At 36.7% G+C, this 15702-nt stretch overlaps 1 protein-coding gene across 1 annotated transcript in view; it reads right to left on the reverse strand.

The window, feature by feature from the left end:
* Nucleotides 1–6747: 6747 nt before the first annotated feature.
* Nucleotides 6748–15702, reverse strand: part of LOC141551040 (endogenous retrovirus group K member 7 Pro protein-like) — a 112229-nt gene continuing 103274 nt past the window's right edge. Inside the window, exon 2 of the mRNA XM_074282285.1 lies at nucleotides 6748–8503. Coding sequence (XP_074138386.1) covers nucleotides 7735–8503 — 769 coding nt within the window. The 3' untranslated portion in view covers nucleotides 6748–7734. The remainder of the gene's footprint in view (nucleotides 8504–15702) is intronic.

Below are 15702 nucleotides of genomic sequence, written 5' to 3' on the forward strand. Positions count from 1 at the left end.
CACAAATGTTGAATTTTCCCTAGTACTGCATTGCATTGCATAGAGTACTGTATCAGGCTTCAGGGAAAAAAATGAGTTTAAATTCATTCTCAAACAGTAAATAGCTGTATTACCCTGAGTAAGTCATTTAATCTTTGTTTGCTTCATTTTTCTCAACTATATACTTCAAGAGACCATGGTCCATGACATGGTCCATGGACTTTCAAGGTCCATGACATAAAATATAATTAAAAACCTTTGGTCGAGAGGGGTAATTTGGGCAAAAATCTTCTGACTAACCATAAAGTGTATTTAAATAACACGTTAATGATTAAAACATTATAATGAGAAAAAATAGATTTGGAAGATGTTGCTATTTTGTGTATTGAGAAGAAAATGGTGTATTAAGTATTTCAATTATAAGTAACCACTTTGACATCATGTGATCCTGGAAAAAATATCCTTAATTTCAAGTTTCATTATTTGTACACAATTTTTGTTGTAATTAATTGTGAGCAGCACAATTTTATTGCTTCAAAGAAAAGGAAAATTTCAAGGTGATACCAGGAATGGGAGTGGTATGGAGTTCATTCTTCCCACTAAAAATCAAAGGGATTTTTATTAACATTGTCCTCTAAAGAATACATCACTATTTAGAATAAAATTTAATTGCTCTAATGTTCTAGTTTTTAAATTAAGTCACAGAATTCTCAATTATCATTGCACAGCAATTAGCTTCCCTGTTAGCCCTCAAAGAAACTCAGAAAAACTGATAGTACCTATAGGTTAAAGGCAATTGGGATATGATTAGATATTTCAGTTTGTCATTGTCTGCATTCTTCACATCTTTTCAAGAGTTTTAAACTCTAGTCAAATCTCAACTAGAAAAAAAAGAGTTAATGGTACAATATTTTAAAGTGACTTTGGCTTCCTAATGAAAGCTTGACATTTTGACAGCAAATATATTCTTTAAAAAAAAATCTTCCTAATCATTCTCAAACTAGTATTTAAAGGAGTTTGTATTCCTTGTGCACATATTGCTAATGGGCTTAGAAGGATGGTGGGAATGGTACTCCCAGACCTATGTGTGTGAAAAAACAATATAAGCTTTTAAATTGGATGTAAATGACCCATGAGGAAATCTAGAATTTTAAACACAGATTTTAAAAAATTATGCAAGGAAAAACAGGTGTCATAAATGGTACACAACAACAAAATCTGCAGCCTTGAAGAAAAGATTCTGTAGAGGATGGATTATTCTACCAGAATAATATAAATGTATGGTGTTTTTATTTGTTTGTTTTGTTGTTGTTTGTTTCTTTTCTGATTTTTTAGTTTCATTGAAATATTTTGCTTTACCAGAAGTTGATATCCATCAAACAGCAAAGCAACTTGCAACATATTTCTGCTAGCTTTTCATGATCCTCACACATGCAATCTTCCTCCTTATACCTGCTATATATTTGTTTTTACTTAGCTCCTTATTAGACTATCAGTCCCATGAGGTTAGGGACTTTAAATCTTAATATTTTTATCTCTCTCATTTCCTAGATAGTATTTTATACTCAGTAGCTAGTTATCAATAGAGATGAAGAACAATATTGACACCATTTTGGAAGAACCTTATAAATTAAGACTAGCATGACAATCTCATTATTATAATATCAAAAGGATTTTAAAAGGCAAATTATTTTAGAATATACAGCATAAATATCTCAGAATGAAAACCAAGAAAATGCAAAATGTTCCATTATCCTTGGGATTTTCTATTTTCTATTATTGATTTTACTTAAACCTATAAAAATCTAAAACTCTGTTATGTATCATATAGAATAGTACTTGTGTTCAGCATAATTTGATTCAGTTTCCCCTTGCTTGTAGAATTAAAATTTCTTGGTTTATATGACTTTTATTCATAGTATGATTTGTTATTATTTTTTAAATATTTGTGCTATATAGATATACATATACTCCAGGGAATAATTTGACTTATTTATTTAATTGGCTGGTATAGAAGGAACAAGGAAGTAATCAAGATAGTTTTGGGACATTGGATACTTAAGGGAGAATATACTGAGTTCTCAGATGTCAAGAAAGAACAGCCAGACTTTTTGAAAGCTGTTGAGAAATGAAGGCAAGATGGGCCAAGGGCAAACTCAATTTAATTTGCAATTCTGCCCATGGCTGCCACTGAAAACTATCCCCTGCACAGCAGGCCTCAAGTTGACTAGTTTCTGAATTAAGATAGTTCTGATTTCAAAGGTATCAAACCTTAGCCCTTCTCATTTCATCCTGGCACCTATCAAAGATTATTCCAGTTTTCTTCATCAAATTCATTCTCCCATACCAATTACTCTTCCAAATCTCTCCTTAGCCCCCTCTACATCCCTTTAGCCTACCAAAAAGAAGAAAAAAGAAGAGAAAAGAAAGAAGGAGGAATTGAGATGATGCTTTTCTATAACCAAAAGTTGACCAGATATATATGCCCATGAGTCATTACTCCTAGACTCTCTGCTCCCACCTCTTCCTTCTGCATGTTTCCTGTGGGTATTCAATGATTCTCCTACTTGAACAATGCTGGAATATATTTTCCCTCTTTGCCAATGGCTTCCTGTACTATCTTAGGAAACACTTATTGTGCAGAAATGGTGATTTTTTTCTTTCAGTGTACTCTTGACAATATTATGGAAATTGAATTGTCTAGTGTGAAACTGGAATAATAAAGTAGGCGATTACTGTTCTCTCCATTTAAGTGTGAGTAAAATAGCTCCATATTCCAAGTCACTGTAATATCAAAACAGCATTTCTAGTACATGATGTGATGAGGTTCGACTCTATGAAATATAAATTTCATCTGAAATACCAAATGTTATTGTTGTCATCTTTGTTGTTGTTTTTCTTTTCTCTTGAATGCATCTGCCCCTGGAATAGGTTGCCAAAAATATCAAGGCCAGATTTTGCTGGATGTGGGCTCTGATTATTTTCCAAATGACAGAAAACTGGGTGTGGGATTTAGGCTTAATCATTAACCGTGGTCCCTGCGTTGACGAGCTAGAAAATATTATGTTCTTAATCTGCTTGATCTGAAAGGTCAAGCTGTGCCACATGTGGCCTGCTCCCAAGTACTCACTGTTCTGCTCACTGGGTTTGTTCTATAACTGCAATACCAGAGCTTTAGGGTCTTCAAGGAATTCTAACTGTAGGGATGTGTACTGGTTGTGAGTTGTGTATTCTTTGACAGCCTTAAATGTATTCATATGATAGAATTTAAAAGCAAAGGAACTGATTTTATGAAATGAAATGCAATCTTCCCCATTTTCCTCAAGCCCCAAGCTCCATTCCTCTCATATTTGTTCCTTCTCCACCCCTTGCCTCCTACTTTATTGGAATTGAGGCCATTATAGTTAGATCCCTCAATCTCCCCTCCTATCACAAATCCTTTCTTTTCCTATCTTCTGATTGCAGTGAATGAGGTGACCCTCCTACTTGCCAAGGCAAATACCTTTTGGGGCCGGTATGGTATAAAGGATAGAGGACTGGTTTTGAAAGAGGGAAGGAATGAAGGAAGGAAGGAAGGAAGGAAAAGAAGAAAGAAGGAAAGAAGGAAGGAGGAAAGGAAGGAGGGAGGGAAGGGAGATAGGAAGAGAAGGATGGAAAGGAAGAAGGTGGAAGGGACAAAGGGAGGGAAGGAAGGAGGGAGGAAAGGAGAGAAGGAAAGAAAGAATGATTTGTTATATATGCCTACTAAGTGTCAGGTACTGTACTAAACACTTTATAAATCCTGTTTTGTTATTGTTGCTGTTTTTACATTTTTTACATTTTACAGTTGAAGAAACTATGACAAACAGAAGTGACTTGCCTAGAGTCACAGAGCTAAAAATTATCTGAAGCCAGATACAAATTCAGATATTTTTAATGTCAAAAGGCAAGTAGGAGGCACAATGAATAGTGTGAGTAAATCATTTGATCTCTCTGAGACTTTTTTTTTAGGATATAAGCTTTTCAAATATAGGTTTTGCATGTGTTTATGTGAATATATATATATATATATATATATATATATATATATATATATATACACACACACACACATACATATATATATATATATACACACACACACATACATACATATATATATATATGTATATATATATATATATATACATATATATATATATATACAGTATATGGTATAATAGGTACTTTAAAAATGCCTGAGTATCCTCATTTTTTTTGGTGAGGGTTAAATGACTTGTGTAGGATCACACAGCCAAGACGTGTTAAGTGTCTGAGGCTAGATTTGAACTGAGGTCTTCCTGACTCCATGTCAGGTGCTTTATCCACCACACCATCTATCTGACTAATTTTCTTCATATTTTAAAATAAGAAGGGCAAATTAGTTGACCTGTAGGATCATTTTGAACTCTAAATCTATAATACTTTGATCTATGAATCTATAAATACATCATTAATTTACTGAAATAACTTTAAAATTATCACTTACCTCTTAATTACAAACAAATGAACTTTTACAAATTTCTTATTCTATTTAACCTTTTCCCCCAATGCATTTTACATAGCTGATCATAATCTCCATGTTTTCTAGGACACTTTGCTTTCTAGGACACTTTTTGTTAACATTACTGGTCTCTTCTTCACTACAAAATTCAACCGGTCACCAATTGTTGACTCACCCTCCAGAAATCTTTCTTGTATTTGCCTTTTCTTTAAAGCTCACAATGTCATTATCCCAGTTTAAGCCATTATAATCTTATCTTAATTTTTATAAAAGACTTTAAAGTAAGAATCACAACCTTCTGATTCTCCCTTCTCTAATTCATTCTTCATGGGGATGCCAAAGTTTTTCCTAATACATAGGTTGGGCTGTGTTTGGTACTTTAAAATCTTTAGCAAAATTCTATTTATTGCTTATAGGGAAAAACACTTAGCTAACTTACATTTTACAGTCATCAATAACACCATTCTAATATACTTTTAATATTATTTTCTTGCACCCTATTGTTAGGTTCTTACTAAGTACTAAGTCGGTACTTAACAATTCTTTAGTTCACACTTTTGGTTCCAGTCTTTAAGGGGAACATTCTCTGGGAGGATAAAAGAAGACAACATTGAGCAAGAAGTTAGTCTACTCTGGGCCAGAGTTGGGATGGCTCTCTGGAGGAAGAAGAGTCTACTCGAGGACAGAGTTGGGATGGCTCTCTGGAGGAAGAAGAGTCGAGTCTGGGACTGAGTTGAGACAGTAGTCCCCAAGGACAACTTAGAGACGACCGGACCCTTACAAATCCAGACCTTTACACCCTATATTCTAACAGAACTAGCTCTTTTTTAAATTTTCTTCTACATCTTTTTTCCCTCATTCCCTACATTTAAACTTCTATTTATGAACATATTTATGTGTGTGTATAATTGCTTTGCTTTGCAGTTCTTTGTATTTTATTTTATGAATTTAAAAACATCATTCTGAAAAGCAAACCATAGGCTTTACCAGAAGCAAAAGAAGATCATGACACAATAAGGATAAGAACTCTTTCTCTAATTGGACTTTTCTTCTTTGATGACTGCCATTCAAAAGGTGTCTATAGAAAGAAGAAACTACCAATGAAAAAAATCATTCATTAAAACACCCAATAAGCATGTGTTTATTATGTACCAAGCACTTTTCTAAATGCTGATAATTCAATGAAGAGTGTGAACTAGTCTTTAATATCAAGGAGTTTATATTCTACAAAGAAAGACAACATGAATATGTATAAGTAGGTAGATAGAGTATAGATATAGTAATAATATGATAGTGCTGGGTTGTGTAGGCCAGGATTGTGTGTGTGTGCGTGTGTATAGTGTGAAGAAAACAGAGATTTTGAGAGGTAGACATAAGTAGGAAATACATTCCAGGTAAAGGGAATGATTGGTATAAAGGTACAAGATGGTGTCAGGAACCTTCCCCAACCTTTCCCCTTGCTCTTCCCCCCTCTTGAACAAACCCAGGTCACCACGGCCCTGAGGCTGATGATTTCTGAGGAATGTCAAGACCACAGTTCCCAGAACTGATATGGAATAGACAAAACTACGTTGTTCCACCCCGTCCTTGGGCCCCTAACCGTCTCATAATCTGCACCTGGTAAATGTTACAAAAATATTTGACTCATCTATCATGCTACCCAATCCTTATGCATACATGGCATTGCGGTTTTCTGCCTATAAATTCTGTAACTGTAAGCTAATAAACGAGACATGCTTGACCATTACTTTGAGTAGTCTCCCCTCTCTCTCTCTCTAGATCCTGTTCCCGGGCTGTCTTAGCCCCCGCAGGCTTTTGCCTTAATTTCGGTCTATGTCCTTCTTTTTTTGACCCACGTTGAAGACCTGCTGGACAGGTCAAACTGGCGCCCAACGTGGGGCTCAAAAATAGGGACTTTGACCCGACAGAACGCTCCCCCCGCCCGTCCGGACCCCCAGAGACGATTTCGCTCCCCCAGGCTGCTGGCGTTACGGAGCTCCGTGAAACGAAAGTAAAAAGAGGTAAGTGTTCGCGTCTGTCGATATCATGGGATCTAAGTTGAGTAAGGAAGAAAATTTTGTTAGAGAGCTTAAAGAAAATTTTTATGGAGAGGGTCCTTCCTTCTTGTAGAATCTCTGATACAAGTATGGGATAAGTGGCAAGTATTTTATTAGGAGTTGCTGAGCTATGGATCCAGAACAGGGGCATTCCTTGCCATAGCAAACCGGTGGGAGAAAAGGTTGTGGAAAAAATGAGAAGCCAGAGTTTTTTTGCAGGGTCATAGTATCCAATCTTTTGAGTGGATATTGCCTGATTGACTTTCTGTAAGGCAGTCTCACCTTCCTTTGTTATGGAGCGTGGTGAGGAAGGGTCCGAGTCTCCTTTTAGAATGTCAAAGAGGGGTTTAAGATCCCCTGTAGTTAATTTCAGATAGGGACGTAGCCAATTAATATCCCCTAGAAGTTTTTGGAAATCATTTAATGTCTTAAGATGGGCGGTACGTATCTGGGCTTTCTGGGTTATTACCTGAGAAAAATGTAGCTCAAACCCAAGGAAAAGTTGGGGGAGGGTAGTTTGGACTTTTTCTGGTGAAACTTGCAGGCCTCTCTTTTGGAGGGCTGAAACTAGACTATCAGATACCTTTACTAATTCTAATTCTGAAGGGCCTGCTATTAAGATGTCATCCATGTAATGGATTATATAGAGATGTGGGTATTTTAATCTAAAGGGGTCTACCGTTTGAGCAACATATTTTTGGCAAAGGGTAGGGCTATTGGCCATGCCCTGTGGCAGGACCCTCCATTGGAACCTAAGAGATGGGCCTATACAGTTAATGACAGGGACAGTGAAGGCAAATCTTTTACAATCTTCAGGGTTTAATGGTATGGAGAAGAAGCAGTCTTTAAGGTCTATGACAATCCTATGAAACCCAGCGGGGATTGCTACGGGGGCAGGCAAGCCTGGCTGAAGGGCCCCCATGGGTATCATGGTTTTATTGACTGCTCTAAGATCATGGAGTAACCTCCATGACCCAGATTTCTTCTTGATTATAAATATTGGTGTGTTCCAAGGTGAATTAGAGGGCTCTATATGACCCACGTCTAATTGTAGTTGAACTAATTTAGTTGCAGCCTCTAGTTTTTCTTTTGGGAGGGGCCACTGATCTATCCAGACGGGGGTATCTGATTTCCAGGTGATCTTATCCGCCTGTAGGCTGGGGGGATCAGTGGCCCTTATGAAAAAAGGTTTTGGTTTTGGAAGCCAAGGCCTGTTCTGTCTGATTGGGGTTGCAGCTGTATAGGTTCCCGAATTCCATGATTATTCTTTCCTAGTCCTTGCTTGGGAAGGAATCCTTGTCTCAACATTTGCTCTGTGACAATAGAATTGGGGCTACACATGATAATGCCCATTTGAGATAAAATATCTCTACCCCAAAGGTTGATGGGGAGGTTAGGAACTATAAAGGGGCGTACTATGCCCTTGTTTCCTTCTGCATCCTCCCATATCAGCATTTGTGTAGATTCCATAGTCTCCTGAGTCTGTCCTATGCCTTGGAGATGTGTGAGAGATGGTTGCAGGGGCCAAGAGTTGGGCCATTGGGAGGCAGAAATGATTGTGGCATCAGCCCCTGAGTCAATTAGTCCCGTAAAGGATTTGCCTTGTAGTTTTAGTTTTAAGGTGGGCCTCTCTTGTGATAAGGACTGTACCCAATATATGTCAGATGACCCAGGGTTAGATATTCCTCTCTTATTTTTGAAAGCTGGGAAGCTAGTGTCTAAAGGGAGTGGCAGTGCTTGAGCCAAACGTTGTTTCGGGGGAATTGTAATAGTGCGGTGGGGGGAAGAAGCGATGACCTTAATTTCTCCCTCATAGTCATTGTCAACCAAGGTGGGGTGAATAATTATCCCTTGAAGGGTACATGAGGCACGGCCTATAATGAGGAAAAAAGACCCAGGTGGCGGAGGTTCAAAAGAGCCAGTAGGCAAGGCTTTAATATCTAGTCTTTAATATCAAGGAGTTTATATTCTACAAAGAAAGACAACATGAATATGTATAAGTAGGTAGATAGAGTATAGATATAGTAATAATATGATAGTGCTGGGTTGTGTAGGCCAGGATTGTGTGTGTGTGCGTGTGTATAGTGTGAAGAAAACAGAGATTTTGAGAGGTAGACATAAGTAGGAAATACATTCCAGGTAAAGGGAATGATTGGTATAAAGGTACAAGATGGGTTTAAATCATTATGTATGTGAAACACTGAGTATAATGGTATATTTGGATTGTAGAAAACATGGAGTAGAGCAATGTTTTAGAAAAATGAAAAAGTAAGAAGGGATTATGAAGAGATTTCAATACCAAACTGACAAATTTGAACTTAAAGGTAATGGGGGAACTATTGAAGTTTCTAGATATTATCTAGATATTATCAAGTCTTTACTTTAGGTAACAGTAGAGGATATATTAGAATGATTATTACTTGAAATCAAATAAAGAAACATTGCAACAATCCTTAAAGGTAGCTGATGAAGGCCTGAACTAGACTGGTTGCTCTGTGAATAGAAAGTAGAGCAGGGGATGTTATGGAAGTAGAAACAATAGTATTTGGCAATTGAGGTGAGTAAGAGTGATGAATTGAGAGTAAGAGAGATTGCAAACCTCTGTAACTGGAAGAATGGTGGTACTCTTGACAGTAAAAAGGAAGGTCTGAAGAAAGGTTATGAATAAATGTATTATGTATGTCAGGAAAACATTATAGTCCTAGTGAAGTCCCAGCAAAAACCCTGAAATGTTAGTGATCTTACTGACTAGATCAATAAATTCCAACCTGCCACTCTATGCTTCATCTATATTTCTTTGACTTTAGAGGGGAATAGTCTGACAATGATTGGGATACTAATCCAAAAAAAAGTGGTGTCACCAGACAATTCACCAGTATTTCAGGCTGCCACATATACAACTGTTTGTAGGCCCTGAATTGCTTTCACTCTTTTTGTCAAATATTATGAGAAAAATCACTCATTCACAATGAATATAATAGATGCCAACTTTTCTTAAATCTCCTGTTACATATTAGTTTGCTGGTTTGATTTTTAAAAGAATGTTTGTGAATTTCAGTTTAAATATTTCCATTTTATTTTCAAAATATTTTGTGACTGGGGCGGAGCCAAGATGGCGGAGAAGAAACACACGACTCAGTGAACGTCCTCACTCCCTCACAACCAATTAGATAAATTAAGTCTCAAAATTAGCTCAGGACTGATAGAATCCACAAGGACTGGAAGCACGACTTACCAGCTGAAGAGAATCTGGAGTTTCAACAGGAAAGGTCAGTTCTCAGGGGAGGAATAAGAGACCAGCACAGACGGTGGGGTAGGGGCACACTGCGCCCATTGCGCTGGGAGGGGCTCTGGGATCAGAGAAGCCACTGAGGTAAAGGAATCTGGCACAGGCTGTTAGCTCTTCTCTGCTAATTATTTAGCAGTTCAGAAGAGAAAGCCAAAATATTTTAAAACTCAGATTAGATTCTCCCCCCCCCCACCCTGGGGGTGACTCAGCAGAGAATCGGCACCAAGGGGTGTGGCCTCAGCTCCCTCCTGAGAATAGTTAAGAGACTGACAAGTGGGTGGATATGGCCCAAGGCAACACACACTGCCTAGCTTAGCTGGAGGGAGTGGAACTCAGCTCCAGGAAGTCCCAGAGAAGCGGAACCTTTGAACTAGGGACCACGGTTTCTGGCAGACACTTCCAGTTTGAGCGCAGGGGCTTCTCACGTCACCTGCTGCAGACATCCACTCCCCACCCGGACACATAAGCTGGGCTTCGTGCTGTCTTCACTATTCTACGCCCTCGAAGCACAGTAGTGCTAATCACCTCTGGGGCACTTCCAGGGAGGGGGTGGGGAACTCTCTCCCAGAGCTCTATCTTAGCTCCGGCGCAGGGGCCACTGCATCCATCCCGTCTGGGAGGAAGCTGGTAAAGAAGTAAATAATTTCCTACCCCAGGGACAGACCCCAAAACATTTTTTAAGTATGAGCAAAAAAGCTAGAAAAACTATAGATTCCTTCTATACAGAGAAAGAGCAGGTATCCAACCCCGAGGAAGTTGACAGCAGAGAATCAACAGACAACAACCTAAAGGGGAACGATTCCTGCCCCCCATCACATAACTCTCTCCTAGAAGAAGCTCTTAAGAAATTGAGGGAGATCGAAGAAAAATGGGGAAAGGAAAGAGAAGCTATGATAGAGAATAACAATGTCCTGAAATTGGAGTTGGAAAAAATAAAGAATTCACAGGAGATGCAGGGAAACAAAATTAGTGAATTAGAAAAGGTTAAAAAAACACAGGAAAGTAGGATTTCTGAATTGGAAAAGATAAAAAAGTCTCAAGAAAATAGAATTTCTGAATTGGAAAAAGAAAATAATTCTCAAAAAAAAAAATTAGGGAAATGGAAAAAAATTCAATAGAGCAAAATAACTCATTTAAAAACGAAATTGGGCATTTACAAAAAGAACTAAAAACTGTGAAAGAAGAAAATAACTCCTTAAAAGTCAGGATGGAACAAATAGAAATGAATGATTCACAGAGAACCCAAGAATCAGTCAAACAAAACAAAAAAAATGAGAAGCTGGAGAACAACGTCAAATACTTACTGGGAAAATCTATAGACCTGGAAAAAAGATCTAGGAGAGATAATCTGCGGATTATTGGACTTCCCGAAAACTATGACCAGAAAAAGAGCCTAGATTCTATTTTACAGGAAATTATCAAAGAGAACTGTCCAGAGATAATAGAAACAGAAGGGAAAGTAGATGTGGAAAGAATTCATCGAACTCCTTCTGAAATAGACCCTAAAAAAAGAACACCACGGAATATTGTGGCTAAGCTGCAGAATTACCACACAAAGGAGAAAATCCTGCAAGCAGCTAGAAAAAAACAATTTAAATACCAAGGTGCCACAATAAGGGTCACCCAAGATCTGGCTGCCTCCACATTAAAAGATAGAAGGGCCTGGAACCTGATATTCCGTAAGGCAAAAGATCAAGGACTGCAACCAAGAATGAACTACCCAGCTAAGTTTAGCATCTTTTTCCATGGAAGAAGATGGTCATTCAATGAAACAGAGGAATTCTATATGTTTCTAAGAAAAAAACCAGACTTAAACAAAAAATTTGATCTACATCCACAAGACTGAAGAGAAACAGAAAAAGGTACACAGAACCCTTGAGAACTGTAACTCTGTTGTGGGTATATAAAAAATACTCAAGGATAATTTGATTTTACTGATATAAAAGAAAAAAAAGGGGGGTGTAGTAAAGCGAAGGAGGTTGGTTCAGAAAAAGGGGAAGGAGTGATTAAAAGAGGGAAACTACATCCCAGGAAGAGACATAGAAAATACACCATATCTGAGGGAACTTAGTGAGGGGGAGAATCATTTTGTGAATCTTACTCTCATCAGAAGAGGCTCAAAGAGTAAATAATTAACATATTTGTTTTTCAGAGAATTTTCTCTCACCTCATTAAAAGGGGGGAGAGGAAAAGGGAAAAGGAAAAGGAGAATAAGTGAAGGGACTTGGAGGGAGGGGGGAGGGATGCAAAAAAAAAAAGAGGGAGGGTTGTGCGGCACAAGGGGGGTCTGTAAATTAAATATCGGGGAGGGGGATCAGGGGGGTCAAGGGAAAAAAGCATAAGCTGGGGATAATACGATGGCAGGAAATACAGAATTAGTAATTTTAACTGTAAATGTAAATGGGATGAACGATCCCATCAAACGGAGACGGATAGTAGATTGGATCAAAAAGCAGAACCCTACAATATGTTGCCTACAGAAAACACACTTAAAGCAGGGAGATACATACAGAGTAAAGGTAAAAGGTTGGAACAGAGCCTATTATGCTTCAGGTAAAGCCAAAAAAGCAGGGGTAGCTATCCTTATCTCAGATCAAGCAAAAGCAGAAGTAGATCTTGTTAAAAAAGATAAGGAAGGAAACTATATCCTGCTGAAAGGTAGCATAAATAATGAAGCCATATCAATACTAAACATATATGCACCAAGTAGTATAGCATCTAACTTTCTAAAGGAAAAGTTAGGAGAACTGCAAGAAGAAATAGACAGTAAAACTATAATAGTGAGAGATCTCAACCTTGCACTCTCAGATTTAGACAAATCAAACCACAAAACAAACAAGAAAGAAATTAAAAAAGTAAATAGAACATTAGAAAAACTAGGTATGATAGACCTTTGGAGAAAACTGAATGGCAATAGGAAGGAATATACTTTCTTCTCAGCAGTTCATGGATTCTATACAAAAATTGACCATATACTAGGACATAAAGATCTCAAAATTAAATGTAGGAAGGCAGAAATAATAAATGCCTTCTTCTCAGATCACAATGCAATAAAAGCTACATTCAGTAAAAAGTTAGGGGTAAATAGACCAAAAAGTAATTGGAAACTGAATAATCTCATCTTAAAGAATGACTGGGTGAAAGAGCAAATTATAGAAACAATTAATAATTTCACCCAAGATAATGATAATGATGAGACATCATATCAAAATCTTTGGGATGCAGCTAAAGCAGTAATAAGGGGAAATTTTATATCTTTAGAGGCTTATTTGAAGAAAATTGAGAAAGAGAAGATTAACGAATTGGGCTTACAACTTAAAAGGCTAGAAAAAGACCAAATTGTAAACCCCCAACCAAAAATTAAACTCGAAATACAAAAATTAAAAGGAGAAATCAATAAAATTGAAAGTAAAAAAACTATTGAATTAATAAATAAAACCAAGAGTTGGTTTTATGAAAAAGCCAATAAAATAGATAAACCTTTGGTAAATTTGATCAAAAAAAAGAAAGAGGAAAATCAAATTGATAGTCTTACAAATGAAAAGGGGGATCTTTCCACCAATGAAGAGGAAATTAGAGAAATAATAAGGAGTTACTTTGCCCAACTTTATGCCAATAAATTTGATAACTTAAGTGAAATGGATGACTTCCTCCAAAAATATAGGCTCCCTAGATTAACAGAGGAGGAGATAAATTGCTTAAATAGTCCCATTTCAGAAAAAGAAATAGAACAAGCTATTAATCAACTCCCCAGGAAAAAATCCCCAGGGCCAGATGGATTCACATGTGAATTCTACCAAACATTTAAAGAACAATTAGCCCCAAGGTTATATAAATTATTTGAAAAAATAGGGGATGAAGGAGTCCTACCAAATTCCTTTTATGACACAGACATGGTACTGATACCTAAACCTGGTAGATCGAAAACTGAGAAAGAAAATTATAGACCAATCTCCTTAATGAATATTGATGCTAAAATCTTAAATAAGATATTAGCAAAAAGACTTCAGAAAATTATCTCCAAGATAATACACTATGATCAAGTAGGATTTATTCCAGGAATGCAGGGCTGGTTTAATATTAGGAAAACTATTAATATAATTGACCATATTAATAATCAAATTAATAAGAACCATATGATCATCTCAATAGATGCAGAAAAAGCATTTGACAAAATCCAACATCCATTCCTACTAAAAACTCTTGAGAGTATAGGAATAAATGGATTATTCCTTAGAATAATCAGGAGTATATATTTAAGACCATCAGTAAGCATAATATGCAATAGAAATAAACTGCAACCTTTCCCAGTAAGATCAGGAGTGAAACAAGGTTGCCCACTATCACCATTACTATTCAATATAGTACTAGAAACGCTAGCCTTGGCAATAAGAGCCGAGAAAGAGATTCAAGGAATTAGAGTAGGAAATGAGGAAATTAAACTATCACTTTTTGCAGATGACATGATGGTATACTTAGAGAACCCCAAAGACTCTGCTAAAAAGCTACTAGAAATAATTCAAAATTTCAGCAAAGTGGCAGGATACAAAATAAATCCACATAAATCCTCGGCATTTTTATATATCACTAACAAAATGCAACAGCAAGAGATACAAAGAGAAATTCCATTCCAAACAAATGTTGAGAGTATAAAATATTTGGGAATCCATCTACCAAAGAAAAGTCAGGAATTATATGAGAAAAATTACAAAACACTTGCCACAAAAATAAAATCAGATTTAAATAATTGGAAAGACATTCAGTGCTCTTGGATAGGCCGAGCGAATATAATAAAGATGACAATACTCCCCAAACTAATCTATTTATTTAGTGCTATACCAATCAGACTCCCAAGAAACTATTTTAATGACCTAGAAAAAATAACAACAAAATTCATATGGAAGAATAAAAGGTCAAGAATTGCAAGGGAACTAATGAAAAAAAACTCAGAGGAAGGTGGTCTAAGTGTACCTGATCTAAAGCTATATTATATAGCAGCAGTCACCAAAACCATTTGGTATTGGCTAAGAAATAGACCGGTAGATCAGTGGAACAGATTAGATACAAAGGACAAAAAAGGGTACATCTATAGCAATCTAATCTTTGACAAACCCAAAGATTCCAACATTAGGGATAAAAATTCATTATTCGGAAAAAACTGTTGGGAAAACTGGAAATTAGTATGGCAGAAATTAGATATGGATCCACACTTAACACCATATACCAAGATAAGATCAAAATGGGTCCATGATTTAGGCATAAAGAGGGAGATAATAAATAGATTAGAGGAACAGAGGATAATCTACCTCTCAGACTTGTGGAGGAGGAAGGAATTTATGACCAGAGGAGAACTAGAGATCATTATTGATCACAAAATAGAAGATTTTGATTACATCAAACTAAAAAGTTTCTGTACAAACAATACTAATGCAAACAAGATTAGAAGGGAAGTAACAAATTGGGAAAATATTTTTAAAAACAAAGGTTCTGACAAAGGTCTCATTTCCAAAATATATAGAGAACTGACCATAATTTATAAGAAACCGAACCATTCTCCAATTGATAAATGGTCAAAGGATATGAACAGACAATTCTCAGAGGAAGAAATTGAAACTATATCCACTCACATGAAAGAGTGTTCCAAATCACTACTGATCAGAGAAATGCAAATTAAGACCACTCTGAGATACCACTACACACCTGTCAGATTGGCTAAGATGACAGGAACAAATAATGATGAATGTTGGAGGGGATGTGGGGAAATTGGGACACTGATACATTGCTGGTGGAGTTGTGAAAGAATCCAGACATTCTGGAGAGCAATCTGGAATTATGCCCAAAAAGTTATCAAACTG

Source organism: Sminthopsis crassicaudata, chromosome 1 (genome assembly GCF_048593235.1).
Source record: "Sminthopsis crassicaudata isolate SCR6 chromosome 1, ASM4859323v1, whole genome shotgun sequence".
NCBI classification, from domain to species: Eukaryota; Metazoa; Chordata; class Mammalia; order Dasyuromorphia; family Dasyuridae; genus Sminthopsis; species Sminthopsis crassicaudata.